We start from the raw sequence: 19,688 nt of genomic DNA, 5'->3' as shown, positions 1-19,688 counted from the left end.
GCAACCTTTTCTATTCAAATCATTTCCCCCTCCTTTTTTTCAGAGGACATAGGGGAAGAACTGGTAATGCTTATTTGTTCTTAGGGTCAGGGAAAAGAGGTAATTGTCTCAGGTTAATGGTTATGAAGCTATTAACTACATACATCAGGATTTTCTGAACCTTGCAGAATCTCTGGTCTAATCTAGCTTTAATGGCATAGCTGACAGCTAGGAATGCTGTGCTATGAACATCTACAGCACAAGAGGTACCATTTTTCTAAGTTGGTGGGGGATGCTTGACCCCATCTGCGGCCAAGACCCAGCCCCTACCCTACCACCTCCTGGCCTTCACACTGCCCCATTCTAGCTACTCCCCTGAACACCCTGTAGCCTTGCTTTTATCCCCTCAGCACCTCATCTATGCCACTGAGCAGCTGATGTACTGTTGCTATCTTTCTAATTGCACAAATCCAAACACCCCAGCCACTTCTCCAAAGCCCTGCACTCCACTAGCTCCATTCCTTCTCCCTCTGCCACCTACTCTCCCCCACCCTTACCAGAATGGGGCAGTAGATTGTGGAGCATATGGGCTCTAACTAGAAGGGCAGATTGGAGTGGGGGCAGAGATAAGGAGTTTGGGTTGCAGGAGGGGGCTCAGGGATGTGACATGGGTATTGTAGAACCAGCTCTGTTTCCCCTCTGTAGGAAACCAGAGAAGGGAGGAGAAAACAGAACTGGAAAGTTAGATCTTACCTAGCTCATGAGTCAGATCCTGTCACTACAGCACACTCACATTTCCCTGGGACTTGGCTGGAACTTAGTTCCAGCCTTTACAGGCATACTTTAAGGTGCATTTAAACATTGCTCTGCTCAGCACTGCAAGGCCCATGTGTCATTCAGTCAATGAAATCCATGACTGTAGCCCCTGAAATGCTGAAGGGAACACTGCCTAGCTGCTTTCAGAGAATGTCTGACCCTAGAAGTAAGCACTAGGGCCATGTGGTAGATTAAGCCTAGTGTCATCCTCCAACAGGAAACCCAGTACCACATATTTGGAATCACATTTTACTGTATCATGTGACAGTGGTTTACTGTGTCTTTTGTCCATATCAGAAAGACTATGGAGGCTATGGAAAAGCTGTACTACGTGCTTTGATGTGGAGTATCAAATTGAGAGTACTCACTGTGTAGAAGGACTAAAAATGGAGTGTCTAATGTTTCAGTGCCAAGTGTGTAATGCAGCTTTGATACCAATTCCAAATGATTGTGAGCATACTATAGCACATGCCCAGCAAGAATATCCTACCTTTATGCTGGGACACTAACTCAAAAACCCCTTCAAGTGGTAACCCTGTAGTGAAATTGGCAGCTGTGACTCTTGCCTTATTTCCTGACAGAGCAGTCAGGGCAGGACTAGCTAATAAGCCTCTGCTAGAGCGAGGGTAGGAATTGTAGCCAGGTCTACTCAGAAGCTGCTACTGCAGAAGTGTGCCTCTAGCTGTAGGGAAGAGAGGGTGCACTACAAGTAATGGGCCATAACAATAGTTTTATGAGTTTAATGAACCTGAGTAGCTAATGTAAATCTAGTATCAAACCCCTGACTAGTTCATTATAGTTAACTGGAAGTCTGCCATTAGTGCAATAGGCTAACTTCACAATGGCTGCTACTGAGACAAAAGGTATATATTTTGCAGGATAATATGCAGATGCTCATGTCACTGACAGAAATGGAATGCATCTAATAGAAAGAACACAAGAGTATTTTGTTCAAATGCAGTGACATTTTTATTTAAGACCAGTGGTATTAGACATAGCATCTGGAGTTAAGTAATCACCCTAGGTCTGGTTTCAGGTTAAGAACTCTGCAGCCTAACAGTTATTCTGATCAATATTTGGCATTACAATTATTTCTTCAGATCAAAACACTGTCTTAGCTGACATGTTTAAGAGTCATCTGAGATCTGGGCTAGTACTAGGAAGCTGTGCCATGTATGTCTGTCCTGTAGAAGTAGGCTAGTGCACAGGAAGTCAAAAGGAGACTCTGCACATGAAAAATTCTTCCTTTCTTGAAGTGAATTTGTTTCCAGGTCACAGGTCTTCCTTAATCAGACTTGGATGCTGTTGCCACTTCCTCTTCCTTTGCCTCAGCTTCTTGGGTTTGCTGTTCCAGGGAATTTGCAGAGCCCTTCCCTGATGGGGCAAAGGGTCCCACAATCCAAGACAGAGGTGTATTCTGCATCATGTATGTCATCAGCTCATCCACATATTCCTGGGCCTTGGTCACCATCTCCTGGCTCTGTTTCAGGAGGCTGCTGGAGAGATCCTGGAAGGAACGGGCAGTAGAGAAGGAAGCATGGAGCTCTCCCATATTGCGAGACACCTGTCGCACCTTGTCCTGAAGGTTGGCAGGGAGACCTTGAATGCTGGATACTAACACCTGGCAGGCATCCTGCAGTTGCTGGAGAATGCTGCGGGACATGGCCAGAGTCTCAGACTCCATCTGATGGGGATGGACAAAAGACCTCATGTTAGTGTTCAACATAAAAGATTCCAGACTTGCAGCTCTGGAGGCAGTGCTAGATGTTTACCATTAATACCTTGTAGCATGTTAAGGAGCTCTAATGGAGAGCCAGTGGTCTTTAAACATGCATTCTTTCAGGAGAAAGGCAAGGAGCAATATGGGTCCCTTAGATTAAGGAAGGCTATATTGTCAAGCTGCTAGTACAGGCAATAAGCCATCTAGCTCTCCTCTGACTCGCTTTGTCAAGTGAGTGACCAGTGTGGTTTTGTTGCAAGACACATGAGCTTGGTCTGCAGGCTGTGCTGAGGTTTGTTGTAAGCTTGGTTAAGGAGCAGAGTAACTGAACTCCTTGATGGGCACAGAGTTGCTCATGTGAGCACATTAAAGATGTGTAAGCAAGGAAGAATACTTCCATTCTGCTCAGGAAAAAAAGACAGTATTTAAAAATTGACCCTCTAAAAAAAGTCCCCTAAGTTCTTTGGATCAATAGCTGTTCAACAGCCCTGCAAGGCAGAATATTGGCCAACCAGATGAGCAGGCCATGTATCTACCTCTGGGGTTGCCAAGTCTGTGATCTCACCACCTTCTGGCTGACTCCTGTTCCAGTTCAGCCACATGTGCTGGAACTTCTCCTGAAGATCTGGAAGTTTCACACCTTGCTTGATGTAGTCAATCTAAACATGGGTAGAGAGCATGGTTATTGCCTACATCAATGTTTTCCATTTGCACATCTGTTGGGCGAGCTCTACTGCTTGGGGCATGCCTTCACCCCATAGATGGGGCTGCTCAATGCAGCAAGAGTACATAGCAGACTTGACTGACATGCCTCATTGTACCCTGCTCACCACAGGAGAAAGTGGAAGGGTTTGCTGCCCGGAAGGGCAGCATATGCAGAGGGAAAGAGTCAAAGCCACCAGCTGCTTTCCATATTTTCCCCCACGCACCTGGGCCAGAGACTAGGAGTTCAGCTTGGAACTAGCAGAGTCTTACCAGTCCCATGGTTTGTTGAAGCTGGGAAAGTGCCTCACTGATGCTGTGGCTGGTGAGTCTCATTTTGCCTAGGGAATAGCAGTAGGCGCGCTGGCGGAGTTTGGTGGACAGGGAACCTAAACGCACAAAGTAGCTGCGATGCTCTTGTGGTTGTGCTGCAGACACTTCAGCCCCTTCCACGGATTCTGCAAGTTCCGCTAGAGGGAAGAAAGGGAAGGTTGTTCTCCAGCCTCTAGCGAGGTGAGTGAAGATGCACAAGTAATACTAGAACCTCTGCTCAATCCTACCTCACCTCTTGGGACCTAGGAAACTTGTGCTATCCAGTGCCAGAGAAGTAGCTTCAGCATTTAGGGTCAGTTACACCTTCTTAATGGACACCTCAATTTTGCATGCTTGGACAAACTATTCCTTGAAGGAAGTTTCATGCCCATAGGTCCATCGGGCATTGTCCTACCCCCACTTGCTCAATTAGTATTTATTGGGTACCTGCCCACTAACTCAAAGTGAAGGCACAAAGGTTAAGATAACAATGCTGTGGGATAAGGCTGTATCTAATCACTCAATGTAAGAGTCAGGAGAAGCCTAGAAAGAAGTTTGGACCAGAGGGAGGGTTATTCTGGCCATAAAGACAATTGCCCCATCATTCCTGTATTCTGACCTAGTTCATCCTCAGTCATGGGAAGATAGTGATCCAAGAGCGCTTCAGATTTCTCCAGCATGGCTTCCATCCCACTTATAGCCAGTTGGCCCATTCTTGATTCCGCAACAGTGCTCATGCCCTCTGCTACCACTGATCTGGTGGTCTTCATACCATCCTGCATGACCTCTTTGGTCATGTCCACCGCTCTGATCATGCTCTCCTTGACATCTGTCAGTCTGGATGATACCAGCTCCTGTGTGTCAGATATGGCCTAGAAAAGGATCCAGGAAGACAATTACTTCCTAGGAATTCAGGGCACTAAATCAGTGACCCCTAGATATTGAATTCAGGATAAGGGATTACCACCACCTATTCTTCCCTTGAAGACTTACAATCTGTGGGGTTGAACTGCATAGGAGATCATATTTCCCTATGTGATTATGGACACCTGTTAAAATTACTCATTTGAGTTCAGTGACAAAATTTCAGTGCAATTGTTCAAATGAAGATCAGGTTGACTAAGTCACTGCTAAGGAAGGTCTGTGCAGTTGGATTGTTGTTCTCGTATCTAAGACTTTAAAGTTCATGTGTGCTGGGGGGGTAAAGGGTAGGTGGAGAACCAACTGACCGGACCTTCTCTGCTGAATGGTCATTGCCCCCCCCAGACAAAACCCATCTATGGTACCTGCTGCCACAGAGGCAATAGGTGTGCCCCCACACACAGGGCCACATGCCTGCCTGCACAGGTTTGTCATATTTACTCCAGAACATGACCAGCATCTGCCTTTCAACACCACAGGAGGCAAGGGATGGGAGCTTCCCTCAGCCACAGGAGATGGGAAGCATGTTCTGGCCAGGCTCATTCTTTCCCCCTGTGGCTTGAAACTGCTTTTCAACTGAGTAGTTTGTCCCTCCCTGCACAAGCCTCCAGGATGCTTCAGACATCACCTCAGTGCCTCTTGTCAGCCTGCATTGTAGCTGGGGGACAAGGGTTAAGCCCTAAAGGTGGTACTATGCTCCAGAGCCCAGGGAACTTGATTGTAGGGGCTTTAGCAAGCTCACCCAGATGTATTCTCAGCTGAGCCATCTCTGGATGACAAAGATGTCTCAGGGCAGGACTCAGGGAGAGGGGAGCAAGGTGGAGCATGCTGTGTCCATGCCCAGAGGGCTGCATTGGAGCCAGCAGAATTAGGGCACAGACTGGAAATAGCTGATTGACAGTCACTTTCATATATGCCAGTGCAATGAGGCTTTGAAGACCACATGGCTTGGCTCCTCCTGGCCAGTGCTTTGGCCAAGAGGGTGTTTGTGTTTCTGATGGTGTTGCCTAGCCAGAGGCAGTGGGGAGCAAGGAGCCAGCTTGCCTGGCTGTTGGTGAGCTGAGTGCTCTTATAGGGCTGGTTCTCTGCAGAGCCTAGTAGGAACATCCCAGTTTTAGTGATTATACACCATTCCAAGCATTTAAGTCTTCATGTATTGAGTCTTTGTTGCATACACTACTAATACAATAGCTACCACAGATTTTTATGGTTGTTGGTTTTAGTTCTAATTCAAAGTGGCATAGTAAGAGAATGTATTACAATAAAAATAGCAAACAAAATTAAAAGAGCAAGGAATGTATGGGAGGTAAGTGGCAAGGTCACCAGTGGACCAGATGCTAGGGAAGGACCAAAACCAACAAGAGGCACCAGAGATTACTGCATACCAGAAGAGGGCAGATGGGCAGCCCAGGACACTGAGGGAAAAGGCAAGCATTTACCAACTGGGACAAAATAATTCATGGAGACCAGCTTAACATGGCAAAACAAAGATAAGGAGCAAGAGAAACAATCTGAGATCGCAAACATCCAGATAAACAGCATGATGACATAAGACTGATACTAATAGAGGCAGAGTGCTATAAAACTGTTTTGCCATAGTTTTGGGGCAATGTCTTGCCAAGACTGGTCCAGATTGATGCTCCAATATAGCCCCTGCTCCACCATCCATCATCGACTGGTAAATAGAACATTGATTGGGACAGTGTCTGTGTGTGCCTATGCTAACTGATTTGCCATTGTATTCAGACATAGCATATTGCATTTTCCCCCTGAAAAGAGTGTCTTATATGCATAAGAGCACTAGCAATGGCAAGTGGCCCATGGGGGAGCAGTGAGGCTAGAGAGGCAAAGCAGGGAGAGGACAATAAAAAAAGGGAGCATATGAAGGGCCATTCAGTTGTGGTGCTTTTGCTGCCCACACTCACTACTGGCTAGAAATGGAACAAGCCAGCTGAGAGCAAGCATGCAAAAGGGGCTGCGCCGATGGACCAGCAGGAGGAGAGCTTGGCCCAGCTACCACTTACACAGCCACTCCTGTCAATGGCCACTCGAGCCCCTCTTCCCATGGGCCACTGGTGGGCTGGCAGCTGGTATCCTCCATTAGAGTTTTGGCAGGTCCTGATCATGGCAGGAGACAAAATACTAGACAATGTGTCTGATTTTAATAAAAAGGTAACCTTCAGGAGGTCTTAAAGGAACTCTTCCAAATTTAAGATCAAGGCATTTCCCCTACACCTTGCAGTCAAGCTGTGGACTGGTATTTAGGCACTGGCGCGCCTCGACCACTTTTAGCATTGAGTAGTCCTCTGCTAGAGGAAGCGGCCCATGAATTGCTTTCTCTAAACCCTGGCCATGTCTGTGTGGGGTGAGTTACCTTCTCAGCTGTCTGCTGAAGGGTTGGTAGATTCTCCTCCACTTTGTCAGGTACTTCAGAAGTCACCTGAGTTCCTGTTGCTACTGTAGAGACACACACACACACACACTAATTTAGTTTCCTGAGTCTGTCAAACTTGCTATTTTACTGTTTACAGTAGTTGGCTCATATACATAATGTGTTCAGGCAACAGTTTTTGGTTCCAGGTGTTCACGCTATTCCCCCTCCCTCCCCATTCTGTCCCTGTTCAAGGTGATTCTCTCCCCCATGATATGTTTACATAGGTAAAGAGGATTTCATGAAATCCTCTTTTCCACAGTACTTCAGTGTTCACTCCCATACATCTGTCATTTAGTTACCCAATCAAAATGGTTGTTGAATCAAAATGCATCCCCTCCCCCCATACTTGCTGCAGCATTCATTCTTGCCCATATATTCTAGGCATTAGTTTCCAGGCTCCTCCTTCAAGTTTGTGTTCTGGATAGAGTAGCAGCTGGCCCTAGTGCAAGGGTCTCACTCCACTGTCTCACAGCTTTGAAGCCTTTTGATCAGATCTTTAACTAACCTTCTGGCAGGCACCAGGAGGTCACCACCACACTTTGGTAACCAGGTCAATAAACTGTCCTCATGATGGAGAAGTCAAAGAGTGGCCATTGCTGCTCACATCAAGCAATAGCCCAACAAGAAGCAGGTTAGTGTTTTTTTTAAAAACTGTTAGAGTAGCAGCAGTGGTGTTGGTCCAGAGGCATTAAGGATACAGTTAAACCAATTTCTGTTCATAAGTCTAGTTATACCATCTTATTGCAGAGCACTGAGGTGTTACTTTGCAGTTAGATCTTTCACACTGTTGCTCTTGAAATGAGAATATCAGAGCCCTGATCTCTACCTCCTGTGCTCACCTTCTCTAGCCAGGTTCAGCAGCAATAGTTATTGTAAACCAACCCCTTTATTATCCTCTAGCAGATGGATGTTTATATCCATGGGCTGCTGGGTCATTCCTACACATCATCCCCACTGCTGCCAGCCTCTCTAAGGTTGCAGGCCCACTAATCTTCAGACTCTACTCTAAGTAGAGTCTCACGCACACACACAGAGCTCTGCATGTACACTTTACTCACCCTGAGGTTCAAGTGCAGGTGGAACTGGCTGTTCAGTGCTGGCTGCAACACCAGTTAGGGAGGTCACTCCCTTCTCTGCCATGTCACAGAGAGACTTCACATAGGGATGGCTCTCCTTGGTGGAGGTGTAGGCTGTGGCAGCCAGGTCACAGGCAGTGCTGACCACAGGGAGACTGGCCACCCTCTTCAGGACACTCTAGTGAAGCAAGGGAGAGAAAAATGAAGTCAGGGAAGCAGTGGCCTGTCCTGGAGCTGAACCATTGCTTGTCAAGTGGTTATACTCTTGAATGGGTTAGCCCCCAATCAAAAGATTGGGTGAAAGGTTTCCTAGCTTGTCAGTCTAACAGCTGCAGCAGACAGTGATGAAACTGGACCAGAAGCTTAACTGAAGAAAAAGACAACACAAACATGTAGGGGCAGCATCTGCTATTAGACAATAACCAGCCATCATTCATATTTACATATTGAGCCAGCAAGGCTTGTAAAGTATCTACCGGTTGTTCTTCCTCTCCATGGTCTGGGGAGGCCGTACTGGGATCTTTTCCATTAGTAGCCATGGTAGAGCCAGATATTCCTGGGGGAAATAGGAGGGGGGAAAAAAAGGTTCAGTTACAAATGGTAACTGTTCATAAGAAACTGATAGCAGGAATAGTGTGCTGCTCCAAGGAGTGATAAGAAATAGAAGCACCACCCACATATTAACAAGGTCCCTATATTTAGAGGAATACTTGCTCTTTAGTAAGCAAAGTACATGTTCACCACTTCACAGAAGTAAATGTCTCAGTTCTACCATCAATAAGGAGAAAGGAAGCAGGAAAACTCAGTCTCATGCCACAGGACTACTGAAAGACATTTATTTTTCTAGGCCCTTTGAAGGCAGGAAGAAGTGTCATTACAGCTAAACTAGTAGATAGCTCTTAGTTGCAAGGTAAAGAATCAGACCCTTAAAAGTCTATTTCTCACTAGAGAAGGGGCTTAAGGTCAGCAAGCATTAAGCTCTCCAGACTCAGCTTTCCAACCCAGATCCTACAGACAACTTCTAAACACTAGAAGTACAGCACACAGTCAACCACTCCTCAGCAGCATAGAAAACCTAACCAAGGATCTATAAAAACAAACACTGACATTATTTTAAAAAAACCCAAAAATATTACCAATAAATCCCACTGACCTTTCTCAGTACTCCAGGCACAACCTTACTTCTTTTAGCATCTGGCAAGATTTTATACACACCTGATGATGTCACTGTATGGGAGGGGGGTAAAATACTCGGGACTGACAGTTCAGGGAGCCAGTGACAAAAAGGCTTCCACTTCTCTGACCAATAAGAGAATGCAAATCCCTTGGGGACTGCAAAGTTTGGGCGTGAGTGCTTCATCATAGGTGATTCCAATTAACCCCTTTGGGTTGTTAGCTGACACCCAGCTGAACTTACTTTGATTCCACAGCCTGCCTTGAAACAGTTGCTAGTTAGGATGGATAATATGTTCAAAAGCATCTGCGTGACTTAAAAAGCCATTGACTTTCATTGCCATTTCCAGTGGGAAAAGAGAGAGAAAATGGGGAAATATTGAAGCAGAACTTCTAATTTTGTTTAGAAAAATCTATTTTAAAAAAAATCTGAACTCAAAAGCCAACCAAATATAAATCATCTCTGGGAGTGAGGTTGCAGAGAGTATTGTGTCTGATTCCTCTGCATGTTGACCATAATTTCAAAGTAAAAACTGGCACACACTAGCACAGAGTGACACTCTAAAGATTGGGAGTTTTCTCCAGTGTTTAGGGCATTAGGCTAGGATTTGAGGTGGGTTCAAGTCTATGCTCTATCAGAGACTTCCTGGGTGAACTTGGGCAAGTCACTTAGCCTCTCAGTTCCCCTCTGTACAGTGAGAATAACAGGAATTTCATGCTTCATAGAAGCTGTATGAGGTGCTCATATAAATACCTTAGATCAGGGATGGCCAGCCCATTGGGGTGCTATGTGTGGCCGACATTTTATTTACCTAGCCCATACACAGTTTTCAGATTCTGCTGGTATCTGTCTTTGTAGGTATTTTTTTCCTATTGGTATTATAAAAATGACACTCACTTAAAGCAAGGGCATGTGAATTGAGGTGCATGCTCACTGCACACAACATTCTGAGAGCCCTGTGTTCCCACTGCATCCAATCAAAGTGCTGCCATGGTTCAATCAGCACACTCCACTAAATTCTGTGTGTGCAAGCGCAGTTAGCAAAACTACTCTATCCCAGGAGATCCTCTTGGTTATGACAATCTTGTGGCCTGCTGAGATAGAGGACCACTCATGCAGCCCACTCACTAGCCTAGGTTTCCCCTCATGGCCTTAGTGAAGCATTTTGTTGAGGAGCGTGAGTTGGGTAGGTAACTGGAACAGCTTTCCCTTCTGCTCTTTCAGGCTCCCCCCTTTCAGAAAAATAGTGGGGCATGTTCCATTAAAGGGAAGAAAAGAGTGTTTATTCCTGTCACCCCTTCATTGTTCTCCCTCCAGCTTGAATTGCCACCCAGCCTCCTGCAGAGGACAAAGCAGCACCCAGACCAAAAGAGGGAACTGTTTACCTGGCCCTTGCTGTTCCTGATGTTTTCCCGCCCACCCATCCTCCCTTGACTTCAGCAGGGCAATGGCTAGCTGGGCTCTGTGGGATTGGTGGCATCTGGCCCTTTAGCCCCTAGGGTCAGAGTGTGACCAGAGGAATGTGAATAGTTTCCTGATGCCATCCACTCGCACAATGAAAATAAAACTGAGATGCCTCTCCCAGTAGATGATGCAGATCCACAATCCTCCCTCTCCTTTCCCCCTTACTTTGATCAGCAGTGAAACAGTTAAAAACCTGGACATGTCTCTCACCATCACTTGGCATGGGAGTTATTCCATATATAAGTGCTGAACCCCACCCTCCCTACCAAAGCCTGCACCCTTTTCCCCATGCCTCCTCCTGCCCCAAAACTCTCTCCCCACCACCCCTTCCTCCACATTCCCTCCAGCCCCCAAATTCCTTCTCAGAGCCTGCACCCCCCACATCTTCCTGCACACCCATTATCTGTCCCAGCTCAGAGCCTTATCCCATAACCAAAGTCCCTCCAATAGCCCGACCCCTCAAGCCTCCTGCAGCAAACTCCCTCCCAGACCTCACCCCTCACGCCTTCTTCACCCCAGTCACCTAACCCAGCCCAGAACCTACATCCAGCACCCAAACTAGGGATGTGAGCATGTAGCCAATAATCCTGGGTTCATTGGTTAATCCTGGTGGTTTCAGAGGGAGAAAGGTGTGGGGAGGCAGAAGCTGGTGCCTGTGTGGAGCTGCCTGCACTTGCTCCCCCTGCCTCCCACAGAGGCAGCAGTGTGGGGAGGGGCAGGCAGGAGCTGGTGCTTTATGAGGGAGCCAGCTTTCCCACAGAGCCACCTGCACCTCCTCCATGCTGCTGCCTCTGTATCAGCAGCAGCAATAGGGCGGGGGAGGTGGGACCCGGGAATGTTCCTCATGAGCACCAGATCCTGTCTGCCTCCCTTCATGTAAATGTTTAATCACTTAAAACAAATCCAGCACTTACACATTTATACAAATACACGTTTGTTAATATCCCGAACTCAAACTCCATCCCAGAGCATTTGGCAAGTGGGGAGGGAGGGAGTTTGGGTGAGGGAAGGGTGCAGGTTCTGGACATTTCTGTAATGTTGCTTCCTCCTCCCATCTGGAAGTATTTTACTGTTCATTTTAAGGAGCTGCAGTTTTCAAATGTTCTTTCTGGCTGCATTTCCTCTCCATTTATAGCTTACATATCTTCAATACAGTTAAACAGCAAGGAAATGTTAAATATTTGTTAAAAGGATAGTATTGCATGAGGATACAATTGCCCATTGAACTCTCTCTCACTCACTGGCTGTGTCTAGACTGGCAAGTTTTTCCGCAAAAGCAAGTGCTTTTGCGGAAAAACTTGCCAGCTGTCTACACTGGCCGCTTGAATTTCCGCAAGAACACTGACGATCTCATGTAAGATTGTCAGTGTTCTTGCGGAAATGCTATGCTGCTCCCGTTCGGGCAAAAGCCCTCTTGCGCAAATGCTTTTGCGCAAGAGGGCCAGTGTAGACAACGCGGTATGGTTTTGCGCAAAAAAGCCCCGATGGCGAAAATGGCGATCGGGGTTTTCTTGCACAAAACCGCGTCTAGATTGGCACGGACGCTTTTCCGCAAAAAGTGCTTTTGCAGAAAAGTGTCCGTGCCAATCTAGATGCTCTTTTCCGCAAATGCTTTTAACGGAAAAACTTTTCCGTTAAAAGCATTTGCAGAAAATCATGCCAGTCTAGATGTAGCCACTGGATATTTAGTACAGCCTCGCAGCACAAACCACTTCATAGCATGTCTGGTGACTTTTTTTTCAGGAGGTGTAAGTTTCTGGTGAAGGTAGCTGGGACAGCAAAAGAGTCATGGATGAACCAGGAGCAGCTGAGTTTCTTTAGTTCAATTTTGATACCCTAACAGGCGCAGAATCCATCTGGTGTCCCACCTTGTGGTCTTTTTATGTTAGTGCTTTCATCTTCCCTTATGTACCTATACCCGCAATGAGCATCTAGACTGAGATTCTGAGATACTGTCCCTTCCCTACCACCTTTCCCATTTGACGCTGTCCGGAAACACTACCATATCCATGTGTGGACTAAGGCTGAGCAAGACATTTTTCATGAATAAAAAAAAAAAAAAACCCTTAAAACAATCAGTTCAAATAAAAACATTTTCTTCAGTATTTCCTCAGCAAATATGGGGAAAAAAGGTGTTTCAAGCCAAACAAAACATTTCATTTAGCACTAAGGCCATGTCTACAGTTCAGAGAAGATCGAAGAAACCACAGGCAATCTTCCAGGGTTCAAATTAGCAGGTTTAGTGAAGACATGCTAATTTAATGGGTGTGGTGCTCCCATCGATGCCAGTAGTCCTGCTTCTACGAGGAATAAAGGAAGTTGAATTTAACATAGCTGAAGTTGCATATCTTAATTTGAACTTATCCCCTAGTGTAGACCAAGGTTAAGTGATTTTTTTTCTCCAGTTTTTCATTTCATGTAAGTTTTGGGTGCTTTTTACACTTCCCTTTTAAAAATCTAGCTAAATTTTACAAAGACACATCATTTCAAAACGCAAAAAACATCCTACAGTTTCATTTCCAAATGGTGAAAGAAACTATTTGAAATGAAATGAAATCTTGAAACATTTTCTTTTGAAATGATTGGAACCAACTGCTGAGACATTTTCCATTTCTTGCTCCCATTTTTACTGGAATTTACAAATAGTTTCTATGTCCTGAACAATGCACTTTAGGGTGCATTTTGATCAATTAAAAAAATCATCCAGTTCTAGTAAGGATTTTTTATCCTGTGTCAAACTAAGCCTCTGTTACCTATGCTAAAGAATCAAGGTTCCTTAGCTGTGGCAAACACACACCTCTTTAGGTGGAACGGCTCCTGGAGATCAACATTACAGAATGGGTTGCAGGACCATTCTGATGTGGCAGCATTTCACTCCCACTGTGCATAGAGGAAGATAACTACACAAGGTGCAAGGCAGTGGAGGAGCTGGCCTGTATTATACAAGTGTCTCAGTGTAGAGTGAAAATCTATGTATTCTTCTCTCTGGTCTGTCCGCCTACTGTGGGGAAGGAATACCACCCCACCGAGCCTGATATTCCCTGCTCAACCATTCTTCCTTATTGTCCTGCATGGCTCGGTAGGGCAGGTAAGTCATAATTTTGGTCTTCATGATCTGTCTGCCCACAAGTGGAGAGAAACTGAAACTAAAATAATTTACCGGATTTACAATGACAGGTTCTGTTTGCTATAGGCTTAACCTCCATATTTAAAACTGATTCTGTTTTACCATGCATGTAACCCAACAAAAAAATCGTACTCATGGTCAGACTTTTTGTAGTTCGCTTTCTGCTCCCACAGCCCATATTTAAATGATTCCATGAATTTCAGGAGGTAGGTTTCAGGAACAACAGGACTTTAAAAAATGATTTGTTTGCTTCCAGATTATTCAGAGACTGCTCTAATCTAATAGCCAAGTTCACAAAGACCAAAGCTTTTGTTTGACAAAGGTGACAATGCTTGACAGTTCTACTAATGAATTAGCTCCACCAGTAAGTCCAGTCCTGTAGCAGCTTCCAAACTTCTCTCACCCCTATTTTGCTGTTTCTGTGGGGTTTATGTTCTTTTTAAAGCATTACAGGGTCCCACATACCAATAGAGAGCTGTACGGTACACCACATATTCCAGCAGACCTTTCATGCATTCCCTCTCAATCACTTTCTCCCATGTTTGGGAGAAGATTTGTATAGACAGGTCTTGAAAAGGAATCAAGAGCGGAGAATGTTGAATGGAGGATTCCTGTTGTGTGGTAAGCTTCATGCATCTTGTCCTGAAAATTGACCGGAAAGTATTCTATGCTAATCAGTAGGATGGAGGTACATGTTCTTCAGGGTCTGGGTAACTGTATGAATCAGGGCAATGATGCAATATTTCAGGACCTGCAAGGAGGAAATTAATACTGTGAAGGTGCAATTTTTTAAAATGTCTCTTAAAATGGGAGACAGCCACAACTACACTATTGTTTGATCCTAAAACTGCTTCCCAGTACAGAGCTGTTGTTCCCACCCTCTGGGATGTTTCCGATGCCAATCCAGCCCTGTTTGGCAGCGGCAGTGGAACTATTTTTGGGATGGAGGCATAGAACTACAACCCCCTTTAATTCTATTGATATCAGGTTGCCAATTCTCCTGAACCAGGAACACCAGATTCCATTGCTGCAAATGGCATCCGGTCCATTGAGTCCGGGAGAGTTGGCAACCTTCACCAGCCCAGGCTGATACCACAGCTGGGGACAGCTGGGGAAAATAGGGCTGGTGGTGGGACCAAGGGGCTATGAAGCCTGTGACAGGGCAGCAGAACTGGCAAAACCCCAGGGGTTAAGAAAGCCTGCAGTGGCAGGGCTGTGGGGGGACTGGAAAAGCATATGGGGCTGGCATGATTCCATTGCAGCCACCCAATGGCTGGGACCCGGGGCTGAAAGACTTACATAGTGACTGGGTTGCTCAAGGAAAAATCTTGTTAGGACAAAAAACAGCAATGAAGGTGCCAAACCTCAAAAAGATGTAAGAACCAACTGTCTAACTGGAGAAGCTACCAAACATTAATCCCAATGCATTAATCCCCGGGACTAACACGGTCTGACAAAAGAGAATCTGTGGACCAGGTGAGGTTCCCGTTCCACCTGCCACCGTGCCTGGAAAGAACTGGGGCAGCTGGTGCTATGCATCACTTATATAGCTCTGCCCCTGAAAAAGAGCAAAGCAGCACATGGCAATAACCATTTTTCTCCTATAGCTTTTCATATTAGCAATACCTGTTGGTATCTGAGCTAGTTGTAGATCTTCCCATTTCACTTCAGACCCATCGCAAGGCAAAGTTTTCAGACAACATTGATAGAGACAGTTAACTTACATCACTGCTCTGGAAGAGTTGGCTGTAAGGTGCTCCCAGAAGACAGATATATACTAAAAAAGAAGGAATTCAACAATTTTCTGTTATGAAAGCCTCAAACAACATAAGAGATTTGAAACTGTGGTGCCTAAAATAAATGGTGAGTGCAATACATCTGGATACAAGAAGATCTAAATATTTTGTATGAAATATTGTCTCTAAAGGAAGCCAACAATGATCAGGTGGGCAGAGAGAAAGGGAAAAACCAAAGATACTTACCAACCACAGAAGTCACTCTCGCCACAAAATTACTTCAAAAGCGGCCTTACATAGGGCAACTATTTAATTCTAGACAAACATACAACCATTACTCTACAAGTAAAACAAAAAGCCAGGAAAGCAGTGAGAAAACAGCACTTGGCGGGGGAGAACGGGAGGGGGCTGCTGCTGGACATGGCCAGAGATTCAGACTCCATCTGGTGGGGAGACAGAAGAAGTTTCACATTAATGTTCCCCGCACAAAAGGCATCAGACTTGCTGGTTCCTTCCTCCTCCAGAAGTTTTGCAATGTCAAGCATTGTGCTGAAAGGTACTATTGACAGTCAAGGTCTTTCCATTAAAGACCACTGGCTCTAAACAAGCAGTCTTTTAGAAGAAAGGCAGGGAGCCGTTTGGCTTCTTGTAGCCACAGGCTGCTAAGAGGCAATAAGCCACGTTGCTGGGTCAGAAGAGAGCAATGTCAGAAAAGAGCTCCAAATACCTGCCCTACAATATTAGCCTCAGCACAGCCTGTAAGCTAAATGAAGTAATCTTAAGTGGTGGGCCAACAGATTTGCAAGGCCCCTGGGCAAGGCAGGAGGCCTGGCTCTGCACTCCTGAAGTGGTGGGGCCTTGGATGCAAGGGATGGGGCTGCTTGCAGCCAGCCACCCCACTGCTGCTTAGTGTGTGCTATACGGTATAGCCTATACCCATCACCCCCACCAGATTCAGCCACCCGGAGCATGCTGCATGGAGCTTTGGTGACGATTGAAAGGACACAGGGCACCAGCCACTGTAGTGGCAGTCAGGAACCCTGGGCCTTTCACTTGCTGGTCCCTGGGGTGGTTGCCCCTTTGCAGCCCCTCTCCCCCAAATGGCAAGCCTTTGCAAGTATGACTAAGAGGAAGCCAAGAGACTGAACTCCTTGGGTAGAGTTCACTGTGCAACAAACGTAATGCAGGAGCAAGATTACATGATGCAGAGGAAAAAAGGGGTTGTGGGTCTTTTATAAAAAATAAATAGCTGATGAACAACCCTGCAAGGTTGAGACTAGTGGCTAGCCCATCTGGTCAGAAGGAAGCATGTACCTATCTCTGGGTTTGCTACATCTCTCATCTCGCTGCCTTTTGGTTGCTTTCTGTTCCAGTTCAGCCACATGTGCTGAAATGTCTCCTGGACATCTTGTAGGGTCACACCTTGCTTGAGGTGTTCGATCTAGAAGTGGATTAAATGTATTCAAACGCCTGACATCCGTTATGCTAGTTCATTTGCTCAGGGCAGTGATTTTCAAGTTATGGGTTGTGAGCTAGCATTGGGTTGTGGAGTGTCTGGCACTGGGTCTTGTTACTGCAGGGGAATCAGGTGACCAATGGGAGTGCTAAGGCAGCTATCTTCCTGTCCTGGTACCACAGACTGTGCAGCAGTCCCAGCTCCTGGAGGGAAGGGGCGGGGGGAAAGAGCGAGCACACAGGACTCCGCACATTACTCCTGTCCTGAGCGCTAGTTCAGCCCTCCCATTGGCTGGGAACCTGCTGTTGGTTGCTTCTGGGCCAGGCAAATGAGAGAACAATGAAGTCAGGGAATCAATGGCCGGTCCTGGAGCTGAACCATTGCTTGTCAAGTGGTTATACCCTTGAATGTGTTAGCCCCCCAATAAAAGGATTGTGTAGTAGTGTGAAAGGCTGAAGAGCTAGGACAAGTTTAACTGGGCGGGAGGAGAGAGAAGTAGTTTGATATTTTAAACCAAGCTACATGTGGATAGCTCCTGTGACCAGCCATTCATTTTTTCCTATTGGCATGTTCTAACATCATCACAACTGTTTAGCCCCTTCCTGTGACTGCTGTATGCCCACCTACCCATCTGTCAGCTGATGGTCAGGGCAGTGTGTATGTGTGTGTGTGTGTGTGTGTGTGTGTTATGCACCCGAGTTTTCAACTGCTGGGACGCAAGGTCCCGTCGCAGCGGGCAGCTTTAGGGAAGACCGATGGGCGCCCCGAGAAGTTTAACGTCCGTGTCTTTGACTGCTAGGACCAGGTCCCTTCACGGTGGGTAGCCAACAGGCTGACACGCCCCAGAGTTTACAGGAAGAGCTTATTACACCTCAGATTTTGACTGCTAGGATACATGATCCCTTCGCAGTGGGCAGCCTAGGGAAGGCCAAGAGATGCCCCTACGGATCTGTCCCCTGGAAGCGACACAATCCAAATGCCCAGCTCTGCCTGTATCTGTCCCTTATGACTGGCTGAAGTTCTTTTAAATTGTGCTTGGTTCTGTTACAGCAACTGAAGGAGTCAGGTTAAAGCTTAAACAGTTACAGATTTATTTAAAAAAGCGTATCATATGGTTACAATGGCTATTGCTCTATTTCTTAACTGCTAGCAAATATAGATCTTAAAAATGGTTACAAAGAAAATAAAGATAGAAAATAGAAATAATGGTACCAAGTGACAGCTTAATCTTTAAAGAGCTCTAAGTCTATGGGTGTGTCTAAACTACATGGCTCCGTCGATGGAGCCATGTAAATTAGGCTGATCAGCAGAGGGAAATGAAGCCACGATTTAAATAATCACAGCTTCATTTAAATTTAAATGGCTGCCGCGCTGAGCCGACAAACAGATGATCAGCTGTTTGTCAGCTCAGCGCACTAGTCTGGACGCTCCTGCGCTGACCTGAAAGCCTTTTATCGACCTCCCCGTTATGCCTCATAGGATGAGGTTTACCGGGGAGGTCGATAAAGGGCTTTCATGTCGACAGGAGAGTGTCCAAACTAGCGCGCTGAGCCAACAAACAGCTGATCAGCTGTTTGTCAGCTCAGCACGGCAGCCATTTAAATTTAAATGAAGCCGCAATTATTTAAATTGCGGCTTTATTTCCCTTTGCTGAACAAACAAATCTACATGGCTCTGTCGACAGAGCCATGTAGTCTAGATGTACCCTTAGTGTACACTTAAGACAAAGGACACATCCAGGTACAATTTTTACCCCCTTCTGTGCCTCTCGACTCCAGCGTATCAGGCCAGGGCTGGTCCCTCAATTCCTAGGAAAGATTAATATGAGGTGGGCATCCCCGTGGAACCTCAGGAGGCCAATCACCTAACCTGACCAGCAGATAGATGGTAGATTGATGCTCAGAGTAAGTGTGCTGCTGGATCCATCTTTATACCCATAGGGGCCCGATCCTCTTTCTTATCTAAGATGCCAAATTGTGTTGGTCCATCTTTGTGATGCCAGTTCTTACAAGGGAGTTTCAACTTAATTTACACTTGTAAGAGAGAACTAAACTGTGAGTCCTGGACATTCTTTACTGGGCAGAAGATTCCTCTCCCCCCCCCCCCCACGGACGGCTGTGTACTCGTATCAATATAGGTGCCAGCCAAGGCAGTTCTTGCAGCCTCGAGGTCAACAATTGGCGTATCTCTGTTTACAGCCATCCAAGGTCACAGCAGCCAGCATATCCAGGCCTTCTGTCAAGACTTCAAAGACTATGCCGATTTTACTGTTCTCCATGCCCTATATGCTCCAGGCAAGCAAAAATAGATGTTACAGGGGGGTTCCTGTCTGGCCACACCATCCTCCCTTGATGTCAATAGGGCAATGGATAGCTGGGCTCTGTGGGCAGCATGTGACCAGGGGAGTGTGAATAATTCCCCTCACCATTCATTAGCAGTGTAGGGGGCAGGAGCCCCCACATTTGAATCCCTTGGTTTCATACTTGAGATCTGCTTAAAGCTGCATTCCCTGACTCCAGAGGCAGTTCTTAAGTGCAACAGTTTGAGCTGCTTGCAGCTTTGTCTTTGGGGCTGGGAATTTCATATACTGTAGTATATGAAAGAATGAATTCACACTACTGTGGCTCTTTTGGGTTGTGCTACTTTGGCTCCTGGACTTAGCCTCATTTTGCTGGCACAGCTGTCAGGAATACTGTGCTACAATGCCAGGGGTGTTGTTTTTATGTTACCGGGGGGCTTAATCTCTACTCTGGCACAGGCCCTCCCCCCAA

The 19,688-nt window shown here is 46.1% G+C and overlaps 1 protein-coding gene and 1 long non-coding RNA gene across 3 annotated transcripts; both read right to left on the bottom strand.

Moving 5' to 3' along the window:
* Positions 1–1,808: 1,808 nt before the first annotated feature.
* Positions 1,809–9,168, bottom strand: LOC102462767 (perilipin-3-like). 2 transcript variants are annotated; one of them, XM_075897474.1, is made up of 8 exons: positions 9,097–9,168; positions 8,437–8,516; positions 7,943–8,138; positions 6,825–6,907; positions 4,149–4,401; positions 3,491–3,687; positions 3,052–3,174; positions 1,809–2,479 (listed from the first exon to the last, which is right to left on the bottom strand). In XM_075897474.1, exons 2-8 carry the CDS (start codon positions 8,497–8,499, stop codon positions 2,081–2,083), a joined length of 1,314 nt encoding a protein of 437 aa, XP_075753589.1. In that variant the 5' UTR covers positions 8,500–8,516; positions 9,097–9,168; the 3' UTR covers positions 1,809–2,080. The 2 variants fall into 2 exon arrangements, with proteins under 2 accessions (XP_075753589.1, XP_014432598.3); XM_014577112.3 differs by lacking the exon at positions 9,097–9,168 and having other exon boundaries at positions 8,404–8,516.
* A 4,911-nt stretch (positions 9,169–14,079) lies between these two features.
* On the bottom strand, positions 14,080–15,818 carry LOC142826612 (uncharacterized). Its single transcript, XR_012900840.1, has 3 exons — positions 15,708–15,818; positions 15,450–15,502; positions 14,080–14,476 (listed from the first exon to the last, which is right to left on the bottom strand). It is a non-coding gene; the product is annotated as an uncharacterized LOC142826612 (long non-coding RNA).
* Between the last annotated feature and the right edge of the window lie 3,870 nt (positions 15,819–19,688).

Source organism: Pelodiscus sinensis, chromosome 1, assembly GCF_049634645.1.
Source record: "Pelodiscus sinensis isolate JC-2024 chromosome 1, ASM4963464v1, whole genome shotgun sequence".
NCBI classification, from domain to species: domain Eukaryota; kingdom Metazoa; phylum Chordata; order Testudines; family Trionychidae; genus Pelodiscus; species Pelodiscus sinensis.
The sequence above is the reverse complement of the archived record's forward strand: the minus strand, read 5'-3'. Positions and strand labels throughout refer to the sequence as shown.